General features: G+C 44.5%; 1 protein-coding gene across 1 annotated transcript in view; it reads right to left on the reverse strand.

Moving 5' to 3' along the window:
* Positions 1-21,109, reverse strand: part of LOC121922493 (valosin containing protein) — a 38,101-nt gene extending 16,992 nt beyond the window's left edge. Inside the window, exons 1-8 of the mRNA XM_042452004.1 lie at positions 20,936-21,109; positions 14,165-14,276; positions 8,045-8,217; positions 6,324-6,466; positions 4,268-4,398; positions 3,565-3,696; positions 2,935-3,037; positions 589-722 (exon numbers count right to left, since the gene is read on the reverse strand). Of these exons, the coding sequence (XP_042307938.1) occupies positions 589-722; positions 2,935-3,037; positions 3,565-3,696; positions 4,268-4,398; positions 6,324-6,466; positions 8,045-8,217; positions 14,165-14,276; positions 20,936-20,952 (945 nt within the window). The 5' untranslated portion in view covers positions 20,953-21,109. The remainder of the gene's footprint in view (positions 1-588; positions 723-2,934; positions 3,038-3,564; positions 3,697-4,267; positions 4,399-6,323; positions 6,467-8,044; positions 8,218-14,164; positions 14,277-20,935) is intronic.
* Positions 21,110-22,738: the final 1,629 nt, after the last annotated feature.

Genomic DNA, 22,738 nt, shown 5'->3' on the forward strand with positions numbered 1-22,738 from the left:
TTCAATCAGGCCTTTTAAACCTGTTTCTGATTATGGTTATTATTTTAATGGCTTTAACTGTCTAAATTGCTTTTAGTGACAATTCAGCTGCCTGGAATGCTGAAATGTAGTGAAAAGGCAAGATAAAAAATGTAGCAATAAAACGTCTTAAAATGCCAGGAGAGCCATGAGATCAAATGAGGATTTTCACATGAAATCAAAAAGATGCACAAGATAAACTGGGTAAAATGCTGGCAACTCAATACCATCCAGGATATATGGGTGTGGTATGAACCCTTCCTTGCTCTCAGAAAGGTTCTTTTATGAAACAGGCTGCTCAACTGGGCACAATATGCTGTCATCTGGGCACTGCAATTCACAAGACCATGAAGCTTTCTTGTAAGACACAGGAATTCAAGCCAAGCAAGCTGAAGTCTATACTGAAACATGGTTCTGGCTGGATGGTGCAAGTGACACTACATCTGAAGATTCTGTGAAGAGCTAATTGTGCCCCAAGCCATCATTCATCCCTAGCCCAACTGTCTAATTTCAAAGAACCACACTCCCAGAGAGGAGCCCCACAGCCTTGCTTCTCTCTTTGGAGCTTACCTTCTCTCTCTTTGGAGCAATGGCATCCAGCTCATCAATGAAGATGATGGCTGGTGCATTCTTCTCCGCTTCCTCAAAGGCCTTCCGCAGGTTGCTCTCTGACTCGCCTGCAAGCTTGCTCATAATCTCAGGACCTGTGGAAAAACAGCAAAATATAAATCACATAGGCAGGTGCTGGTGACGACAGCAAGCGACCAGCACAAGATGGAGGCCCACTTCTTCTTTGTGAACAGAAGGAACACTGCCAACTTCCAGCAGCCCCAAGCCTTTGCAGTTCAATGCCTTGAGCAGCATGGGAGGACCAACTGCCAACTCCATGTATTGCATCTCCTGGCTTTCCTCTTCACCTTTCAATGAGCCTCTATGTTTTGATCAGCAAGTCTTGTTTTAGAAAGAGGGCAGCCAACCTTGAGTATGGGAAACTATCACTATTTTAAATTTGCCCGGAATGGTTTGCACAGTACAGATCCAATTCACCCATGGGGTGCTTAAAACACTTTGAAGTTTCTAAGGAGACAGATTGCCGACAGACATGTGAGCATGGAAAGTCTTTCATAAACTAAAATGGCCCAAGGGAAGAATGAAAATGCTCCCCTGAGGCAAGGCAGATATTAAAAGTGAATAGACAACTGTTTTAAATTTGATTACTAATTAGAAACAGCCCTCCACGTTTGTAAGGGTGAGGAACAGTAGATCTCCACAAAAGTGGAAAAACTGTGAATAACTGCACCCCACACGCCTCCCGTCCCATGCCTCAGCCAGCTGGTCTGAGTTGACAGACATGGGAGGGGTCAGAGCAGTGTGTGCACACCCTTTCCGGATGCTTCCTCCCTCCTGGGCTTCCCTTGCCACAACACTCACAAGTAATCAAATTTACAAATGTCAAAGCCTTGTAAGTGGAGGGACCACTGTATTCTTTATTTCTCTGGTCTGTTTTTAAGTGATCCATTTCAATAGACCATTGTAGTTTTGTAGTGCCTGTATTGTAGTTTTATTGTAATTGTGATTTCCAGTTTTTCTTCTACAACGTAGGTCGTCTAATTAACCTTTATTATCAAATGAAAATAAGCTAAACATGAACTTGAAGGCCAAGATACCACATTTTAACCATCACAGGGGAAGAGAAAGCCAGTGCACTGGGACTTTGCTATCTTAGGCTTCTTTCTCCAACAAAGGTAAAGCAATTTTTTTCTTATATTGGCACTGATTGGCATGGTTTACCGCTACATCACCCCTAACACAAGACTTATTGAGAAACTTTGGCCCAGTACAGACCGCCCAAAAAAGGGTGGCCTGCCAGCGCCCTGGTTTGTTCCGTAAAGAAGCCGCAGCGGACAAACCACGTGGCTTCCTCGGGGAGCAAAATGAACCCAATGGTGCACTCGCGACACCATTATGGTGCCGTGACGTGCGGATGCTAGGCGCCCATCTGTACAGGGCGCCACCTTTTTGATGTATGGAAGAATAGCTAGGGTTGCGTGGCGTCCGTAAGAGACGCCCCGAGGCAACCCTAGTACGTCTTCATGACGTGCTATGGCACCAGTCTGTACCGAGCCTTAGTGTTCTCTACCTGCATAGGAGCCTGTGGCTTCCCAAAGGAAGAAGACATGCTGGATTCCAAGGAAACATCTTCTTTGAATTGCAAATGGGCATTAAATTTCCTTGAATTTGAAAAATCTACCAGTGACCACATGGACAAAGGGGAAAGTGCCAGCCTACAGATAGTCTGAACTAAGACCAGAAACAGAAAATGCAGGCCTATGACTAACATCTTCTTTCTCCTGTTTGCCTGATGAAGAAGCCAATGTGATTTCAAAAGCTTGCAACATGTAATTGTGCATTTTGATTGTCCCCATAAAGATATCATTGTTTGTTATTGGATGAACTTGAAGGGTCACTTATTGAATTGAGAAGGAAAACTATAACAAGATCTTGACCAATACAATAATCTAGAATATTACCAAAGGCCACTTAGCATTAAGATGAAAGATTTGTGTTGAGAGGCAAGGGACAGTTCTGCAGAAGGGTTACACAGTACAACAGAGGCTCACTTCCTATGCTCATGGGGCAAGGATGAGAGAGGGCTCACCTCTGCTACTCTGCTACAAAGTGGAGGATCATGTAAGAGAAAAACAGGCATGCAAATACTACAACAAAGATGCAGAAATTACAGCTGGACAGCCCTGCTCACCAATAATTGACTGATAAACTCTTATGAAAAACCTCTTCAGCAGAATGAACTTCTCAAAATCAAATTCAGTAACCAAAGCTCAGTTGCCCTCTGGCGCATTTTGCTTGATCAAGCCAAGCAGACAATTCCACTGAAAGTTACTACCTAGAACTCACCATTGATCAGGAAGAAGAAAGCTCCCGTCTCATTAGCCACGGCTCGAGCGATCAGGGTTTTCCCAGTACCTGGTGGACCATAAAGCAGGATTCCTCGGGGAGGCTAAAGAAGCACATTTTGGTTAGCATTTGAATATTCAACCGAAATTGTAGCAAAGCAGCCCTAGGATCAGGCAACTGCTGAAGGGTGGCCCTATTTGGCAAATACTAGTCCAGGGAAGAGCAAAGTGCAGTTCTCCAGAGGCCCCAGTTTGGCCCACACCCTGAAGTCTCAGGTTTTTAAAAAAATAACTGAAAAAGCTCCTCTAGGGGTCACAAGGAATTTCACCAAATTAAGGCTAAGTAGGGCCGTCTTCCAAAACCGGAGTCACCTCCTGACTGTGTATAAGGACTTTTCTGACAGGCCAATGCGGCCCTGAAATCCAGAAAAATGTTCTAGGGAGTGCAGAGGGATGCTTTTCAGTTTTAAAATAACAAGATGGATTGAAGACTGGGGTAGGAGTGTGGCCCTCCAAAACTCAGCAGAGGGTACCTGTCCTATCAGATCATTTGCCCACTCTTGCACTAGTCACACAATCAAAAGGACAGAGGAGAAGCCAGCAGGACGCCCCAGGTAAATGCAATCCTCACCTTTACACCAATAGCCTTGAACAGAGCAGGGTGCCTGAGAGGGAGCTCCACCATTTCCTTGATCTGAGCCAGCTGCTTCCGGCAACCTCCAATGTCATCGTAGCCCACTTCATTCAGAGACTCTTCTTCATCCTGGCAGGGGCAAACAAGTGCTTAGAGGTCCAAACAACATCTCCTCAGTTCAGGCAATTCAAATCCCACATTCACTCTGCTTTCAGAGCCCTTCTCCTCACTTCACCCTTCATCTGAAAACAGGGCAAACCTACATGGAACCACTGTAGTACAATCACTTTTGTATGTTTTTAATTTTACTATGGTTTTAAATTGTAAACTACTTTGAGTCACAATTTTGGGGGTAAAGCAATTTTGAGTCTCCAATTTTGGGGGGGAAATATATAAATAAATATAATAATATGAATAATTTAGAAAAGTGAGGCAGGAAGAACTGGGGAGTATCTATGAACAGGCCACATAACTGCCTTGGCAGGGTTACCTGGAGAACAGATAGCCAGGCAGCACAGGCCTTCCTTCTTAGAGAAGCCCCCCTCCTCCAGAACTGAATGGCAGAGTGCAGCTAATAAGCAACCCCCTCCACCCTAGTATTTCCACCTCTCATAAGCAATCCCTTCCACTCCAGTGCTTCAACCCCTCATAAGCAACTCCTTTCCAAAAAAGTGGCATGATAGGGGCCTGCTCCACTCACCTCTCGCTTGATGGGTTCTCCCTCACAGTGAATCACAGTGTCTGGAGCTACAATGCAGTATGGGCTTGGGTCGGTCTCCACCACTTTGAACTCCACTGCACGCATCCCTCCACGCACCAGGAAGATGTCCCCTGAAATTGCCGGTGTGTTAATGAGGGCAAAGGAACATCTCCCATCTTCAGACAAGGAACTCATAAAGGTTGACCCAGCTCCCAATTCTTCTACACAACAAAGTTTACCACTGGGAAGCGGCTGTGCCTTTTCAATAAGATTGTAGTGCACGGACACAGGAATGGCAGATATTGACAATAAGATAAAGAGCAACCCTGTCTGACTAGTACTACAAATGATAGCAAGATCTGCAAATCTGTACATTTATGTAGAACATCTGTATAGCTCTCCCAGGTGTCCAAAGCCCTTTATGTATACTACCTCATCATAACCCTTAGAAACAACCCAAGAATATGATTATTCAAAGGCAAAATCCCACAGAATTCTACAAAGTTTATGCCCTGCAAATGTGCTTAGAACCTGGCTGTGAATCACTTCACAGTTGCTGAGAATCAAAAATACCCCTCCTCAAAGTTCAAAGAGGTACCAAAGTACAGATCCCCTCCCCCACAAACACACACTCAGTTGCAACAGAGAACTTAAAATGGGAGAACCAGTGATCAAATTTCCAGCTCTGGGATATGTTTCTGAGAAAGACTGGACATCGCTCAGATGAATTAGATTAGCTTGAAAACACCCAACTATCCAGAGAAGTATTTTGAGACAGGTAATCGCATGTGTGTAGTGCATTTTTCTAAAATAGCTTTACCTCCTTTGAGCTTTCAGGGGGAAAGACAACTAAAGCAAGAACATAAATCTTGAGTTCAAGGGAATGTTTCCATCGGCTGCATGCAAACTCTGCCTCTAGTCCTTTGCACTGCAAAATTTTGGCAGTGGCAATAACAAAAAAGCATCACTCTGTTTTCAAAAACAAAGTATGTTTACAGTTATATGTCTGGCTTAATGCAGAACTACACTCCCAGAAACACCATTTTACTTTAATACATGGCACATGGTTTATTATTTAAGAGAAAATACAAGCTTTTCTTTTAGAATACAGTGAACCTGCACCATACGTGGGCTCGTTATAGGTGGCTTTGAGCTTACGTGGAAGCCAACAGAATAGCGTGCATGCCCACAGCGCGCACACACAGTGGTATGGCGAGCCCCATTATATCTAATGGGGCTCAAACACACACACTTTTTGCCTTGGGGGTAGGGTCCGGAATGGATCCCTCACGCAAGGCAAGGGTGGACTGTAGTCGTTTTTAGCCGGGGGGGGGATCTAGACCAATGGAGATGAGGCTGGGTAATGCTGTTGGCCTGCAAGTCCTAGCTCACATAGCCTATGCAGAAAGAAAGCTGGAAACATCTTGCCAACATCTGGTGAATTACAAGTTTCCCATCCTGGCTTCAGCAAATGCTTCCAGCCATGGTGGCTATTGTATAGAGCATCATAATAGCAACTAGTGGGGAAACAAGCAGGACAGTGCTACTGGGCTCAGACCCAGTTGCGAACTTCACCATCTCAGTGAGGTAAATCATGTAATAGCTGTCAAACACTCACCAAGTCACACAGAATAAAGTCCCTATGGTCGCAGCCGCTTCCTTTCTGACATTCCACAATTAAGAACATGCTGTGTCCAATTCTAACCTTTCCCAAACTAGGTACTTCAGAAGTTCTCAACTGCAACTCCCATCACCTCTACTAACTGTACTGGCCAGGGTTAATAGTATTTGTAGCCAATATGGGGGAGGGGTGATGGCTGGCTTGAACAATGCAACTGCTCAGTAAAGCAAGCATGGTTTAGAGAACACTGCTGCAACAGCACAGCTCACTCCAGACAGCAGAAGCTACAGGTTTTCCTCTGCTGAGGAAGAGCCAAGTGAAAGGAACCAGCCAAAGGCACCCACTTTCTTACAGCCAAAGTAAAACTCTGTGGCTTTGGTCCAAATTCGCATTTGTCCACAATCGCCCCAGAGGTTTAATGCTAGATATCATTACCTTTTCTGATTGGTCGGTATGCTTCCAGGAAGTAGGGTTTAAGGTAGACCTCAAACAGGTTCCCTGTGATCCCTTCCACAGTATCATCAATCGGCAGCACGTGGATCCGTTTGCCATACTTCACATCCGGACAGGGCTGGATGCTGAAAAGCAAGGGTGGTCCTTCCTGAGCCTCAGGTGGCTTCTTCCTTGGCCAGAACTTAGAAAAGTTCCCCCCATCTACAGATATGTGCAAGACACCGCTGCCAAGCCTTGACGAAAAGCACAAGGACAATCTAACCACCCATTACCTTCCCACAGAGCACCCTGTGCTACAGCATTGCTGCCCATGGCAACTGTGCCTCTTTCATTTTCAAGGCACCAGAGGGACAACGCAATTCCAGAGAACTCTCTAAAATGCCAACCTCAGCCCTGGGTGACATGTTGTTACTTTGCTTCAACTATCCCTCAGTTTTCTCAACCCAAAAAGGATTAGACAACATTTCTAATGCAACAGCAAATTGTGTAATTTACAGAACAAAACAAATGGTCTCATCTGCACTACAGAAATAATGCAGTCTGACATCACTTTAACTACCATAGTTTATCAGATGGGGATAATTGGAAGTGTAAATGGGGTTTATCCCATGAAAATCATGCATTCACCATTAAGATTTTCACACAACGTCATGAATAAAGTACCATTATCCCAGGAATATCCAGTGAAAATGGCACAATTGCGATGAAGTTTTTCAAATGAAGTCACAATCAAAAGTGATTAAAGTACCATTAACCTGGGAATAGCCAGGCAACAAACAGTAACAAATCATTCACAGGAAAATACCGTGAATGATTTGTTGCTGTTTATTGCTTGGTTATTTCCCGAGATAATGACTGCTGTGTGTGAAAAACTTAATTGCGATTTAATAGTAACTGCATGATTTTCACGGGATAAACCACATTTGAACTTCCAATTTTCTTGCGTATAATAATAAACTCCATAGTTCAATGCTATGTAATCCTGGGATTTAAAGTTTGTTTTAACACCAGAGTTCTCTGACAGAGTAGGCTAAAAATCTCACAAAACTACAAATCCCATAATTCCATAGCACGGAGCCATGGCAGTTAAAGGAGTGCCAAGCTGTATCGTTTCTGCACTGCAGATGAGGCCTTATGCCAACAAAAAAAGTGGCTGTCCTCAAACTAGTATTAATACTCTACTTTTAAAAGAAAATAAAGGACACTCAGAATGTCTCTGTAGAGAACAACCTGGATTCTTTATGGTCCCTTCACTACAGACAACAGTATCCCATGGTTCACTGCTTGGGTCCCATACTGGGCATGGGATCAAAATGAAATAAAAATATTCAGGAGTCCATCTGGTATTTTGTCTTATGCCTCCTTCCTCTTTCCAGCCTATATTGATGTCTGCTTCATAGTTGTTTCCTCTTTTGCCCTGCCTTGAGAGTACTGACTGAAGCAGATTAATATTCTCTTCTTAAAAGCTATTTAGTACAGTAGCATCTTTACTGCTGAGCTCAAGCCAAATGCCAGCAGAATTAATAGCCTTCTCTATAAGGGGATCAATATATAGAACAATCCACTTCTACATGTAAGGCAAAAATGAGCAAACATTTTTTCCAACACAAAACAATATGTATGGTGAAGCCTCGTCCCAGATGTGCCTCTGTGTTTAATGAACCAATTAGCTCACTATGTTTAGCCGGACATGCAACCCTCACCTGATCACGTCTCCAAGGCGCACTCTCAGGTTGTTGCGAACCACTCTGTTCATGCGGATTTTCTCATCAGAGCAGGTGTCATCAGACAAGACAATACACACTGCCTCTCTTCTCTTCTTCCCTTTCAGCAAGACTGTGTCTCCCCTGAACAACTGCAGTTCATCCATTTTGGCCTGCAGATGGTGACCGTGAGGAAAGAAAGCATTCAATGAGTTGTTGTTCCAGAGTTCAAAAAAGCATTCAGATGAAGACAAGCATATGTAAACAGGTGGGATGAAAGGAAGGAAAGGGACTATCTGGATCACAGAAAACTATGCAAATGTTCTTGTTTGAAAATACATGTTGATAATGCATTTTTGGCATTTTGGTAAAGGAGCATGCCTGAGAATTGGAGAAGTTGTTGACTAAATAATGGAAGCTAAATCTGAGTCTCTCACAGAAGAGAAAGTAAACATTTATTATTATCACCACCACCACCACCACCACCACTACTACTATTTAAATAGGCATTGCTCTGATTTCAGGATTTCAGCATTTTCTGGGTGACTGTGAAGAAAAAGAAAAGAAACCTGATAAAATCGTTTCAAATTAGGGTGAAGTTGCTAGTCAAGAATATGAATGAAATAAAACCCAGTGTGCAAGTCCAGATGTGAAGTTTATCAGAAAACAAACAGAACATTATGCAATTCCTAACAAATGCAATAGTTGGATCTTGTAACAGTCAACAAAGCAAATCTTGGATAATGCTGCATTCATGGGTGTCACTTAACAGCTGTTCAATGAAATACTGTTCCAGTGGAAAGAGATATTAGCAATAATCACCATTTCATTAAATGATCTTATAAACAGTGCATTAAAAACTTGCAAAAAAAGAGAGCTAAAGAGACTGAACATATTGTACAAACAAAAGGGTAGCTACGTAGAAGAGGAAAAAGAGATCAGGATCAACTAAGACTGTATCCAACAAGTAGAATCTAGGAAAGGTACACAGAAGGGTAAAAACTCTAGTTGTCCCCTTGTAATAATTATGGATACAGAGGAGTCAACAGAGTTCAATATGACATTTATTTAACTTAATTAAAGATATATATTTTTATTATGTTGCTTTGGTTCATGAAAATCATAAAGTGATTTATGCTCCTCCAACCATCCTCCCCTCCCTTGCAAAATATGAAGGACTATCACAATTAGTAATCAAAATTTGGGTCTGGACTGAACAAGCCACAAACTCAGTGGATCCCTCCCCCTCAGGAAAAGTGCATTTTTTGTCATGGAAGTATTTAGTTTGCAGGGGGCCTTTGCACTGTCTAGGATCAAAAACTGGTATGCTGTGATTTCATTTTGCATCTTTTCAATTATGTTTTGAATGCATTTTTAACTGCTTTTAGCCGTGTGCTTTCTAACAGACTTGTTTAACTGTGGGGTTTTTTTTTAAATTGTTATAAAATAAGATTTTAGCTAAACTTTTATTTTAAATCCAGGCAGGCTTTATCAAAAACAGGCAGGGAGCCAATAATATTCAACAGATTCCAAATTTGATTGCTATAATAATAATAATAATAATCATCATCATCATCTTTATTTATAAAGTTATGCAAATTTACACAGTGCTGTACATACAATCAAAATTTTAAATTCAAAAAGACTTATTAGCCAGCCACTATTTCTTTAGATGCGGAAAAGGCCATTGTTAGTTGCTAATTTTCACAGAACTGGCTAATTTTGGGTTTTCTAAAATATTTTAAAAATGAATAAAAATGTTATATTCAGCACCAAGAGCACAGATTATGGCCAATGTTTTTTTCTCATATTTTTTACACCGAGACAGGCTACATGGAATGGATGCCCACTCTCTCCTTTAATATTCAATCTGTGGTTGGAAATCCTTGTTGGTGGTGGTGTCTTCAAGTTGTTTCTGATTTTCGATGACCCCACAACAGACTTAACACTGAGTTTTCTGGGGCTGAGAGAGCAGGACTAACTCAACATCACTCAGTGGATTTTCCATGTCCAAGAAGGGAGTCAAAACCACTATACCATGCTGGCACATGGAACCCTTAGCGCATGTGCTATTAGACAAAATTCCAGTATAAATGGATTTCTGCATGTTGGTTTGGATTTTAAAACATTCTTTTTGCAGATGATCTTTTGTTGTTCATTTCAAAGGCCCAACTGTCGATACTTGTTTTGATGCAACTGTTTAAAAATTTTGGTAAAATATCTGCACACTCAGTTCATTGCCCAAGTCAGAAATACTGCCAGTGAGAGGCTATTTATTTGTTTGTTAAATTTATATCCTGCCTTTCTTAAAGTGACAAAATGGAATCCAGCATATATAATGTCGGGGCATGTAAAATCAGGATTCAACATGCAACATGCAGAAGACATGCACATGGAACAGGAACGCCACAAATGCTTCGCCAGACTCCAGTGACCATTTCAGCTCACTCTCTTATATAGCTTCCCCAGCTGGGGTTTGAGCCCTTCCCCTGCCTGGGACGTCACCCAGTTTCTTGTCACCTGACAGCTGTGACTTTGCAGAATTTGAAGCCTGCTGCTTCCACCTCCTGCCCCTCTGTCATCAGCTTCCTGTGACTCAGGACTCTCCAAACATTGAATCATCATGTCTGCCACCTGAACTCAGGTTACCTTGTCACATCTGTCCCAGTTACAGGCTATAGCCACATCTCTGACATTTTCTATTCAGAGTGCTCTGTACTCTGACAATAAGGCACAGCAGTTTCAATACTGCCTAAATTCTATTACTTATTTGGGTATAATTATTCCTAGGGATTTATCTCAGATTATAAGATGATAAAAGATATTGCATAAGATTTAGACAGGTGGGCAGGCATAAAAATGAGTGTATGGGGTAAGGCACATATAGTGCTGTTACAGACTGCCAAAATAAAGCTGCTTCGGGTCTTTTTGGAGGTATGCTATTTAAATGATGCATGGGTCCTAAGAGTCCAGAGGTCACGCCAAAGCCACACTCCATTCCTAAGCACTGGAGTGCAGCTTTGGTGCAGCTTCCGGATTTTTCAGATGCATGCATCATTTAAACAGCATACCTCCAAAGAGACCCGAAGCAGCTTTATTTTGGCAGTCTGTAACAGGCCACAATTACAACGAATGTTATAGGTTCAGTATGCTTTATCCTTTTTTAAACTGGTGATTTTTAAACTGGATGGTTTTATTGTGTAATGGCAGCTTTAATCCCATGTCTATATGTTTAACGGCCAATTATATGTTATATTTTACTTAATATTGTCATCTGCCTTGATAATAAAAAATACTGTATTATCATCATAACCACCACTATCCAGAATCCCAAAAGATTCCAAAATCCAAAACTGCCCACATGGGTGGCTGAGCTAGTGACACCTTTGCTTTCCATGGTTCAGTGTACATACACTTTGTTTCATGCACCAAATTATTAAAAGGATTACCTATAAAATAACTTCAGGATATGCTTATAAGGTGTACACAAATCATAAAGGAAATTTCATGTTTAGACATGGGTCCCAGCTCCAAGATGTAAATGCAAATGCAGTTGGCCCTTGGAACTCACAGGGGATCCACTCCAGACACCCCCCGGCGGGTTCCAAAACCCGCTCATAAGCAAGCCCCATAGGCTTGAATGGGGCTCACGCCCCATTGATATTAATGGTGGTTGCCCCTCCGCAGATTTTCAAGTCCAGGGATTTTCAAGTCAACGGACTTGGAGGGGCAACTGTATTCCAAAATATGAAAAAATCTGAAATCCAGAACACTTCTGGTCCAAAGTATTTTGGATAAGGGAGACTTAACTTGTACCTAGAATTATTTGTGTTATTGAAGAGTTCCTCTAAATATATCATGCAAGTAGTACATGCTTGCTATATGCAATGTTCAGAAGATTGAAGAACGAGCCTCATCTACTGTATGTACAGCGCTGTGTAAATTTACAGCGCTTTATAAAGGTTAATAATAATAATAATAATACTCTGAGAATTTACATGAAAAGGATGCAAATTCCTATCAAAGAGGAAGAGTTCAGCTTTTGAGATACCATTGGGCATATCTGTAGGTCAAAAATTCAGCATAAATTTACAAATGGACTTGCATTTGCTCACTTAGGCACGCTTATAGAAAATTACTACTAATGTGGTTATTCTTGGTCTTTCACATTTTTAATTTCCTGCTTTTGTTATAATGAAACATTTTCATATGTAACTGCGCTCTCATTGGAATGTAAACAAATTTAAAATTTAATTAAAACTTTTATTTTAAATTATTGTATGCTGTTTTAGTTCCTATGCCAGGAGCAAAGTAGGGCATAAACTAACTAAATAAATAACATTTAAAGTGTCAATTTTTCAAATCCAGAAGTGGATGTCTACTCACCACAGGGTTGTCTATCTGTCTATATTTCTGACAGTTCATTCAGCTCTCAAAACATCCCAGATACACAAAGGCCTGTTACAGACGAGCTAAAAAGTACGCGCAGAGCGCGTACTAGGGTTAAGAGGGGGCGGTGCTTCTGCACCACCTTAACCCTAGCGCGCGCTCTGCGCGCACAAAATGGTGGCGGCCGTTCCACATGGCCACCGCCATCGATACGTGACGACCACACCGCCTCCAAATGAGGCGGCGCGGTTGTGACATATTGGGGCCGCGGCAGGGCGCCTAGGGCGCCCTTTCCGCAACCCTGGAAGGAGCTCCTTTTCGGAGCTCCTTCCTGGTTTGGTCTGCTGGGCGCAGCCTTTAGACGGCTGCGCCCAGCAGACCAAAGGAGAAAGGGGCCAAATGGCCCCTTTCTCCTTCTCCCCGCCGCCGTGGGGTGTCCCCCTTTGGGGCTTGAAGCCCCAAGGACACCCCTTTCCAGGCTGCGGGGAAGGGGCCTTTTGCCGCTTCCCCACAGCCCGAAAAGCAGCGGATCGGGGCTTCAGCAGCTGCTGCTCTGGCCGCTGAGGCCCCGATCCGGCAGGGAAAGGTGCGCCTACAGGCCGCCACTAAGAGGCAGTCTGTAACGCGCCAAAGTCAGCCTCTGGGCCCACCAGTTACCCATACTGCTCTTGGTGACATGAAATACATCCCATACATAAAATACATGTATGGGTGTTCTTACATGTTCAGAAGCTTGCTCTAGAATACCTCTGCCTAGGAAGAATAAGCTGCTTTCTGTTTTATTATCCCTCCTATGACATTTTCCACCAGCATGGGCTTGTATTTCAGCTGTTTTTAGCTGGTTTAGTTGCAGAAGGGTTTTTTAAGTGTTGTGCTTTTATTTGTGTGCTTTAAGTGATTTGTTTTTGTGATTTCCTGCTTTGAAACATCAACCATCTTCCAAATTCACCTCAGATAAAATAATTACGAAGTGTTAAAGGTGAACAGTGGCTAACAAAATTAAACAAAATAAACAAAAAACCAGAACAGATTGATTTGGTCAGTAATGGTGCTGCTTTGTTGGAGGCATTTTAGCAAATATTGGACAGCTATCTGTCAGGGATTTATTTATTGGTTTATAGAATCTCTACCTCAGCCCTTGCTCCCAGGATGCTACAGTTGCGTCCTGTATTTGCCAAGAAGTTAGACTCAGATGGCCTCTTTCTACTCTAATATTTAATGGCTCTATTAGGAACTTTAATACAAATCGATTACCACGCTTACGTCACCATGCTGTGCTGAGATGGGAGCACAAGTTAAACGTGTAGCACCCAAATCTTCCAAATCAAAGCCCTTTTCCAGTCCTGTCTCTTTTCTTACTAAGCAACATAAATGACAGCAGACCCTTCACAACAAATCTTCAGGTGTGCTCCAGAGTGCATGCTTCTCTCCTCTACCTTCCTGCAAAGATGGATTCCCCTGCACATGACCACAAGAGACATTTTACAGGGAAGGAGCACTGAGCTCAATGGTCAGTATGTTGTGGGGATCTGTCCCCAGATCTCAGGTTAAAAGAACCAGGTACCAGATGAAATGGAAGATCTCTTCCTGAAGCTTAGAGAGCAGCTGACTATCAGAACACACAACACTGGGTGATATGGACAAAATTCCAATGTTCTGTGTAAAATTACATGGTAAGCAGCAAACCACCCAAAGATCTACAGATCGTCCTACCAGTTATGCTGAACCCACCTGGGACAATGACACAACACTGTTGTCCTCGTTAATCGCTTCATCGACAATTAACCGATTAGGCCTGTTCTTTTGCTTAAGAATTGCAGTTGACAAGTCATCAGCTTTGGAACTGTAAGGAGAGAAGAAAGTTGTTGGGAGTTGATCATTTCCAGTTTCAGTGGAAATTTATTGCATTTTTCTTGTTAGTTTTATTTTGAAATGAACACTGTAAATAATGACAATAATACAGTAAAATGTACTGTGCTTTATAAGTTACATAAAAAAAATATTAAAATGAAAAAAGAGAGTTTTGTTGGGAGCTTAGGAAACAGAGACACACACCAATCTGACCATTCTCCATCCCTGAACTGTTGCCTTTGTTTTCCCCTTCTCTTAAATCAACCTGTATGAAAAGGCAAGTACAGGTTCAAGATCTTGCAGAATATAAATGCTTTCTTCCCTACAAAAGAGTCCTCTACTCAGCTTTCTACTGATCAACTGTAGGCCAGAAGTGTTCACAAACCCAAAATCGCTGCATTAATGCAGCAAATGTAACTTCTATAACAAGACAAATCACCTGTCTTTTTATTATTATTAAGTGGCAAGAAGACAGCAACACAACTTTAGGTGGACAGCAAAGTAACAGTCTCCTGTGCTTTTCTAAAAGACAGATTCTCTGAAGTCTCCGGAGAACATAACTCTAGAAAACCCGCTTGCCATACAAATTTCCAGAAGACACCCACCTTAGTAGGTGTCTAAACTCTAGAAGAGGGAAGGATTCAAAGCTGTAGTTATAGAATACCCTGCTCTTTTCATTTGCAATACAGAGGGCATCAGGGGTATGCTGTTTGAAGTATTTAAGGTTCAGTGATTAAAATCAGTACCTGAACCGTGCCCCAAAAGTGCAACAGTATGAGTGCCGTATGCTATCTAGCAACACAGTTTCCACCCGCAGGTGGACCACCATGTTCAATATCAAGTGCAGCTAACCAAAGAATCCTTAACCAAAGAACAGGACCTCAGGCAGCCTTTGTCCTAGCAAATGTCATTAGCCACTGCTGCTTGCTGGCTCCCTGAAAGCCAAGCTATAATGGTCCCAGAAGCATTTCAAGACTAAGAGTGAGGGAAGGCTTTCTCCATGTAAGATGCCCTTACACTTTGTCAGCCATTACCACTTTCAGCTTCCATTACTAATTCCAGCACCTAGCAGGCTCTCTACACTCAGCATCAGTAAGATAAAGATCAAGGAATGCAAAACCAGACAAACTGGAGCCTTGCAGGAGCACACAGGGAAGAACTACTGGAAGTGAAGAGCACCCAGTCACTCGCTCCTACTGGGAACAGGCAGAGGTACTGGGGAAGGACGCTGATGACACTTACATGTCACTATTAGGACACAGGAAAGGCTACTACTTCAGACAGCACACAGTCAAACTATGGAATTTGCCACCACCAACTTGGTCAGCTTTAAAGAGGGATTTAGATAAGTTTGTGAAGAATAACAATGGCTAGGAGTCTTGCTGGCTATGCATGATCTCCAGGTTCAGAGATATCACTTACTGAGGGAAAAAAAGATGAAAAAGGATGTGGAGAAACTGGAGTGTGTCCAAAGGAGAGCGACTAAAATGGTGAAGGGTCTGGAAACCATGTCCTATGAGGAATGACTTAGGGAGCTGTGGATGTTTAGCCTGGAGAAGAGAAGGTTAAGAAGTGATATGATAGCCTTTTTTAAATATTTGAAGGGATGTCATATTGAGGAGGGAGCAAGCTTTTTTTTTCTGCTGCTCCAGAGAACAGGACCTGGAACAATGGATGCAAGCTCCAGGAAAAGAGATTCCACCTCAACATTAGGAAGAACTTCCTGACAGTAAGGGCCCTTGGGCAGTGGAACACACTCCTTCCTTGGAGATTGTGGTGGAGTCTCCTTCCTTGGAGGTCTTTAAGCAGAGGCTGGATGGCCATCTGTTGGGGATGCTTTGATTTGGATTCTATGCTAATGTTCATAAATCATAGAATAATAGAGTTGGAAGAGATCACAAGGGGTTGGAATGGATGGCCCTTGTGATCTCTTCCAACTCTATTATTCTATGAACATGAGCATGCTCTTTCCCTCCTGTTCCACTAGTGGGTTTACCAGTAAGGCAACTGGTTTGCCACTGTGGAAACAGAACACTTGGCCGGATGACCCTTTGGTATGATCCCACATCAGGCCTCTTCTGATTTTCTGAAGAACAGCCAAGAAAACGTTGGCCTGTTACAGACTGCCAAAATAAAGCTGCTTCGGGTCTCTTTGGAGGTATGCTGTTTAAATGATGCATGCACCCTAAGAATCCGGAAGCTGCACCAAAGCCGCACTCCGGTGCTTAGGAATGGAGTGTGGCTTTGGTGTGACCTCCGGACTCTTAGGACCCATGCATCATTTAAACAGCATACCTCCAAAGAGACCCAAAGCAGCTTTATTTTGGCAGTCTGTAACAGGCCTTAGTTTTTTAAATTAAGATCAAAGCAAAGACTTCTTGAACAGCGTTGCCAATTTCTGGAGAATTCCCTAGAATCCAGGGAATTTAATTAATTTCTTTCCAGGGATTTTCATCCTAAAGCAGAAATTGAAACACTCTTGCTTTCTATTCACCCAAACAGAAAATGAAACTGCCTTAAGCTGAATAGTTTCCTGGGGAATACCAAAAAGGGAATCTTTTAGAATGTTTTTGGCCCCATATAGACAGGCCAAAATAAAGCTGCTTCGAGTCACTTTGGAGGTATGCTGTTTAAATGATGCATGCGTACTAAGAGTCCAGAAGCTGCGCCAAGGCTGCGCTCCAGTCCTTAGCTGGGCATGGAATATAATTGCTGTTCTAAGTGGAAAGAGTACAGCAGATCTTCAGGAAGAATATACAAGGAATCTGGAGTGAAGTTTAACAGGGCAAAACAGAATTGCCACAGATGGTAATTGGGGCCTATTCTGCCAACAGGCTAGACAGGTCAAGAGATTTGTTGTCTCAAAGCTTTTTGGAAAGATGGTTTTGCTAGGCTGCAGTAAGTGCATTAAAAAACTATGGGTAGGATCCCAAGCAACAATGCCAAGCAATGGTACCTCTGCTTCTAAATTAGCTGGGACTGCATTAGCCACATCACCTAAGCACCAACAATGAAAAAATACAGACTTGTGAACTCCAGGGGTTCTGTTAACGGCAGCAAATAGCAGGCAAAGGTTGCCCTCACTTACCTGTGTGCCATCAGCCACGAGCAAAGCTGAAGGCATATACGTAAATTCTAAGGAAGTTGGAGTCTGTCTGCAAGTCTGGGTATACCTGCTTCACATCTGCCTTCCTGCTCTAATTCTGAGTCATTCAGACCCACTCTAAAAAGAAGATGTTGGTGAGGTTCCTGCTACTAAACCTAGCTATCTGACCACTTATGTTACCCAGGCCTTTCACATGAAAAACTGCAAAAGGATAGTTTCAGTACAGGCCAGTAAAGTAATAGTAAGGGCAACATGGCACTTTGGATGCGGGAGGCCAATGTCTACACATCTGGGGGAACTGGCTTTAGACAGTAGAATCAAAAGAAACAGCAACAGGACCTGCATTGTAATCAAGTGGCTGAGACAGAGACAAGCAGTTTGAAGCGTGCTGGGATCAGGCCTATCACAAATTTCCATGGCATTTTCATGGCCTACAAGGGCAGCTGGAGGCGTACAGCTCAGTGCCAGAGAGCAAGGTCTGCATGAAAAAGAGACCAGCTTCAGCCCCTAGCACCAAGCAGGCTGGGAGAGGTTTTTCTGAAAGTGAAGAGCACTGCTAACATTCAAGGCGGATGGCAATGAACCAGATGAACCCTGAGCATGACCCTGCGTAAAATAGCTTTCTATGTCCCTCATCTCACAGCAGCTACATCAGTTGCGGTTTTCTGTTTATAAAGAATAGGGTTCTTCGTGAAGTAATAGGGTTTCCAGGTGGACTAAGTAACAGAAGAATGACAAGTAACACCCGCTGAAATCTCCTCTTCTACACAACTATTAAAGGGATAGGAGCCTTAGCAACTCTACTAGGTGAAGACATCATGACACCAAAGCAGAGTGAACACACAATGTACAATTTCCAGCCCTCATTCTTACAGGGAATCATGTGCACACCACTTTTTATGCACCCAAACCACCACAAAAGAAAAGGCCCAATAGTGTAGGAAGCAATGCCTTTGAAATATCTCCTCTCCCTGTTGTGGCTCAGTCTCAACTGCTGTATTTTTCCTCCAAGTGCAGCAGTCAGGGCAGCAATGTGTACCTTTATGCTAAACATTTTGTTATCCTTACAGCAGAACCTGAGGCCCTTGTTTCTTTAGAAAAAACAACCAAGTTGCTTTTGATTCCAAGCCAACAGACTCCAAACAATTTTATAGGTGGTCAGTTCTGATTCATTAAAGAATTAAGAGCAAGAGACTGAGCTCTGGCTCCTGGCATCCATAACAGCCAGTGGTGCCAAAGGTTTGCACTATAAGCATGCACTCATGAGCAGCTAACATGTTAACCTGCTTAATAAAAAGCTGGTTCTATGAGCCAGGAGATGGTTGTCTCTGCAGAGCAGGTGCAAGTTGGAAGATATGTGATTCCACTTCAACAGGAGGGGGGAAAACAATTTCAGCCTGTGTTCCCTTGAGCCAGCACCACAGGGACCAGCTAAGAAGGACCTGGCAGAAAGAGCAATAGCAGCTGCTCTGCCAGAGACTGGGAGGCAAGAAAGTCTGCAAGAGGAAAAGCAGCATTGCTTCCCTTGCCTCAAAAGAGGGTTTATCAAGACCTGCAGAAGAACAAGGCCTGAGACTTGGAGGGAGAAAAGAGACTCCTATCTCTGACCAACCATTCCCTTCTCAGGGTAATCTTAATGGCCCAAAATTTGAGAGATAATGAAATGTACAGTCAAAATGGAGGACTGGGAAGGAATCCCAAGAGGTTGGCAGAAGGGTTGGGGGGACTTGCTTACTATTCTCTGAACAATGGGCTGCAATAGATCCTTCTTATCAGAGCGGGGAAGAAGGCTCCTTTGCCAGAGGGGATGAGGCTCACCCGTTCCACAGAAAGGCTTGGCCTAGCCATTTCCTTGTGCCCCTTTGGGGTGAGCCACCTCTCCCTCTGCCCCATTGGGACCCCAAAAGGCCCCTGATCTGTCCTCTCCTGGGATCTTGTCCAACAGTTCTGTGGGGTTGCACTAAGCCTGGGAAGGAGGAGGCATGGACTTTGCGTTCCCCTAAAGCATGGCTCTTAACCTTTGGCCCTCAAGGCGTTTTGGACTTCAACTCCCAGGATCCCTAATCATGAGAGCAGCCATGCTGCCTGGGGCTCCTGGCACTTAGCTCCAAAAGAGCTGAAAGGCCAAAGTTTGGAGCAGTGCATGAAAGCAGTGTGGACTCAGATGGGAGTCACATGACCACCGAAAAGGGGGAGGACCTGGGAGTCATAGGACTACTCCCCCCTTTCTTAGCCACAGGCCCCTTTGAGATTGTTATTGTTATGAAAGCCATAAATGTTCATGGCACTTTACAGGCATCATTAAAACAACTATATATATATACATAGCCTGCCAATGGCATACAATCTCAAACTCCTAAAATAGAGGACTATACAAAATTTAACAAGTTTTGCAATTAAAATTATCGTATGCCTTTAAGGCATTCCTGACTTACGGTGGTCCTAAGGCCAAACTATCATGGCCTTTTCAGAGGGGTTTGCCATGGCCTTCCCCTGAGGCTGAGAGAGTGTGACTTGCCCATGGTCACCCAGTGAACTTCTATGGCTGAGAGGGAACCCGGACCCTGGTCCCCAGAGAAAAGGCACTTAAAACACGCTTTCCAAGGCTACAATAAAGAAATAGAAGAGGGGTTAATTTGATGGCGCAGTGGTTTGAATGTTGGGCTGCGACTCTGGAGTCCGGGGTTCCAATCCCTGCTGGGCTGTGAAAGCCACTGAGTGGCCTTGGGAAAGTCACACTGTCTCAGCCTCAGAGGATGGCGAAGGAAAACCTCTCTGATCAAATCCTGCCAAGAAAACTCCATTGGGTCAGCTCAGGCTCCCCAAATAAAGGAGCCCCTTCTCTGAGACCCTCCTTGCTCCACCCAGGCTCTGTGTGTATGGGGGGGGTCTCTCCCATGCCTGGGGGCTTGGGGCCTGGGTTCAAGTCTCCCCCTCAAACTTCAACATTTCATTTCTAGGACGGGGCACATGGCGGGGGGGGGGATAAGGGAAGCCCAAGGAGTCCGCCTCTGCCCCCCCCCCCAGAGACACATTTTCCGGGAGGTACTAAAACAAATGACTGCCTTGGCCCCGAGGGAAGCCATGCTTGGCCAGAGGGAAAGGCTGGCGATAATGTGTCCCATGTTCCCCCGTGGATCTCGGCCACATTTCCCTCTGGGCAAGGACGGCTTCTCTGGGGTCTTTCCCCATGGAGCAGGCCTTTCCCTATTGGGGGGGGGGTAGCGGTGTCATTTGTCTTTGCCCCGCTCCCTGCCTGCCTTCCCCCCAATGACTCGGCAAAACGGGAGCAGGAAGTGGCCTCGTGGAGGAGGAGGAGGAGGCTGCGATGCCCGTGCTTCCCTTCCGAGGGGCCCTTCCCAATCCAGCCCCCAAGGAGCCTCGCTCCCTCCAAACGAAACCTCGGAAGGGCCCTGGGTTCAAATCCTGCCTCCTCTGAGGGGAAAGAAGGGGCCGGGGAGCCGCCGCGGCCTTCCTTTCCCGGCGACGGCAGCCGCGGCGGAGGGCCTCCCTGGGCCTGGGCGGCCCCTGTCAGCGAGACTCACTCGGCTCCCGAAGCCATGGCGGCAGAGGGCGCGGGAGGATCGGTGGCTGGCTGGCCTAGGCGCCGCGGGCTTTCTGCTCTCTCTCTGCGGCTCCGCTCGCTGGGCTTCCCTCAGTCTCTCTAGCCTCAACGCCGACTCATCGGGAGTGAGGCTCCGCCCGGCTGACTAGGCCGCACTCTGCCTAGTAACAGGTGCCGCCTCAGCCAATCACGAAAAAGAAAAAGACCCAACCGGCCAATCCGAACGGAGGGGAAAAAAATAAAAAGCCCCACCCGGCCGGCGTCGAAGGTGTGCATCCGGGAAACAGAGGGACCCGGCAACAAAAGGGCCAATCAGAAAAAAGGAAATGCGCCAGGCCCGCCCCGAAACTAGTTCTGCCTAGCAACGCCGCGTTGATTGGGTGGAGTCCCAAAACGCACCGGCACGTCGGAGCGAATCAAAAGCGGATATGTTGGCGACTGACGCGGCGGTCCGCCAATCGAAGGCTTCGTAGATCCTACTGCGGAGTTGGACTTCGGAGCAGAGCCGCAGGGCCGCGTTGATTGACAAGGCTTGGCGGCACCTGAACCCGGAAGTACTTCCTGGAGCAAGGGATTATGGGATGCGTGACTCCATCGGGGCAGGAAAGGAGTGTTTCTGAGCAAGTGCAGAACGTTCAGCCAATGATTCCCTATGGGCTCGAACTAAAGCGAAGGGGAAAGTTACTTTTGGGGGACTATGACTCCCAGAATTCCCCGCAACACAGCCAGCTTTGCAAGCCCTGGCCAAAGGGGCTGAAGAAGGGACTTTCCCCAAGCTCTGTCCCTTCCAAGGCAGTGATAAAGATGCTGACTGTCATGGATCCAGGCTGCTTTGACGGCCCTGGCTCAGCTGTGTTCCCAGAATCCCCTAGCAACTGAGCCAGGGCAGTTAAAGCCGTCTCTAGATTGTTTTCTTTCCGTCTCTGGGATCAGTGTGCAAAGAGATCTTGCCGCACTCTGAGACTCCCTGGGAGAAAGAAATTGGCAGCACGCGCTTTCTTAGGCTAAAGGTGCATTTGGAAGCCAGGCATCCATCCCCCTGAGGAAGTGGACTTAAGCTCCTGCTGCCGACTCCTTTCTTCCACTTGGCCTCAAAGGTGCTGCAAGATCTCTTTGTGCTGATTCCACAGAATAACGTGGCTATATCTTTGAATCCTACTAATAATGCGCTCTTCAAAATAGACTAATTAAGCCATGGTTTAGAACCAACCAGATCTGCCTACTGGAAGAGATACGTCTTTAATGCTGTTTTAAATGCCGTCAGCGTTTTCATCTGCCAAATCCCTTCACAGTCTGGGGGCAACAGGCAAAAAGGTCCTCTGGGGAACCGCTGCCAGTCTAGTCCTGGCCGGCTGAAGCATCTTCTCTGCGCAACTGATGCAGAAAATACAACAGAGGAATGATGGTGTTGCTATAATGGAGGGGCAGCGGTTGCAGGATATTGCTTCATTTGTGTATCTGAAAGCATCCTGTCCTTCTCACCAAGAGCACCAATTGTCCATTTGCTACTGAGAATCACTGATCTGACCCACATATGTCTGAGATTAAAAAGGCATTGCCTGATCTCAACGTCTCTCTTGTCAAATAATGCGCAACTAAACATTACACAAGACACACTTTGAGGCTCAAGATACAAGTTGGCAAAAGGGGAAAAAATCAAGCACAGACTTTAAAAATTTATAAAGACTCTGTATGCTCATTAGAAGGAAATGGCATCCATTAAATTTTTCAGAAGGACAGCTAAGGGAAAAGGGAAACTATGCCATTCATCATTTTTTGTGGC

The sequence above is a fragment of the Sceloporus undulatus genome, chromosome 2 (genome assembly GCF_019175285.1).
Source record: "Sceloporus undulatus isolate JIND9_A2432 ecotype Alabama chromosome 2, SceUnd_v1.1, whole genome shotgun sequence".
Lineage (NCBI taxonomy): Eukaryota > Metazoa > Chordata > Lepidosauria > Squamata > Phrynosomatidae > Sceloporus > Sceloporus undulatus.